Source organism: Saccostrea echinata, unplaced genomic scaffold (genome assembly GCF_033153115.1).
Source record: "Saccostrea echinata isolate AGI-Se365-2 ecotype Australia unplaced genomic scaffold, CSIRO_AGI_Sech_v1 ptg000176c, whole genome shotgun sequence".
Taxonomy (NCBI): domain Eukaryota; kingdom Metazoa; phylum Mollusca; class Bivalvia; order Ostreida; family Ostreidae; genus Saccostrea; species Saccostrea echinata.
This window is the reverse complement of record NW_026889925.1, coordinates 1-1,535: the sequence shown is the minus strand read 5'-3', so window position 1 is coordinate 1,535 and position 1,535 is coordinate 1. Positions and strand designations below refer to the sequence as shown.

The 1,535-nt window shown below is 37.4% G+C and overlaps 1 protein-coding gene across 1 annotated transcript; it reads left to right on the top strand.

Moving 5' to 3' along the window:
• Positions 1–209: 209 nt before the first annotated feature.
• LOC133177603 (E3 ubiquitin-protein ligase TRIM63-like) lies at positions 210–1,498 on the top strand (the record flags this gene model as incomplete). Its single annotated transcript, XM_061312571.1, has 1 exon — positions 210–1,498. A coding segment is annotated over exon 1 (1,289 nt), but the record flags the coding sequence as incomplete, so codon positions are not given.
• Positions 1,499–1,535: the final 37 nt, after the last annotated feature.

The following is a 1,535-nucleotide window of genomic DNA, read 5'->3' as shown; positions in this document are numbered from 1 at the left end:
AAAATGAAAATTGTTGCTCGAAAAGATATCAATTTCAAGCTTCATTTTGAGACTTTTTAAATAAAAAAAAAAATAAATTTAAGAGTTATCCTTCCTGGCTGAGTATCGGATATCCTTAAAATATAGATTAGCACATAGATATAGAGGATACTTTCCTGCCAGCGAAATTTTCTTATAAATTAATCATTTTCCAGATGGCATTATCTAAAATGGATATTCACCGCGGAGCCCAGCACTTCTTAGAGTGTGGCATTGTAGAATGTGAAAGAAACTGTGAGTTCTATTGCAACCCTTGTCATCAAAGATTGTGCAAACAATGCAAAGATGAACATCTGAAAGGTCTAGAAAACCAAAACCATGAGATAGTCCATTACCAGCAACGTAAACCACAACTTCCTGTTGAAAAATGCAAGATCCATCCCAATAAAAATGTGGACATGTACTGTGAAGAATGCCAAATTTCATTATGTTCTAAATGTGCTACAAAGGGAGACCACCAAAGACATATATTTGTTGATCTAGAAACAATGTATGAAGAAAAGTTTGTGCTATACCAAAAAGAAATCTCCAAAATTCATGAGTATTTTCTTCCCATATCACAAGATTTCCAGAAAGAAATAAAACAAGATACTGTAGAAATCAAAAACATCATTGACAATATCAGAACATCCATGAAGACTGAAGGTGAAACCCTGAAAAGTCTGGTGGACACAGTCATATCTGAGAACATGAAGCAGCTAGACCAGATAGAGTGTTCACTGTTAGAAGATCTAAACTCCCAAGACAAGACATTGAATGATTACATCACTTATCTTATTAACTTTGTCAAAGAGCTCCACAGATGCCTGTCCTCTACAGAACCCCAGAAATTAATGTCTGAGAAGAAACCAAAGATCCGATCCATACCAGAGACAACAAAACCAGTCACACCAGGATTTACTGCTGGTCAATACAGCAAAAGTGATGTCACTCAGTTACTTGGTAAAATACATGTTCCCAACACTAAACCAGAGAAAAGAGAAATAAGGTCCATTGAAAGTGTCCACAATACAACAATGAAACATACATATAAACAGATGAAAGAAGACAGGAAGAAATCTGTCAAGAAACAAACAATGTCTCTATCTGCATCTGTCACCAAGGTCAGGGAGTTCAATGTACCAGGTGTTGATCATGTATGGCATTTATCACTAGATCAATCGGACAGGCTCTGGATCAGTGACAGGGATGGTAATCTTGTCCAAACAGATCTACAGGGGAATGTAATACAGAAGATAAAAACCAGTGGTAGATGTGAAGGTTACCACACAGTCACACGGGACGGGGATGTGATCTTTACAGACAGAGACAGGAAAGTCATCAACAGGATAACACAGGATAATAATATCACTAAATTCATTAAAACTGGAGACTGGAGACCATACAGCATACACTCCTCCCACATCAACGGGGACATACTGGTGGGGATGGTGACCGAAGAAAATGCTAAAGTCACCAGGTACAACAAGACAGGAAAAGAACTACATAACATACAG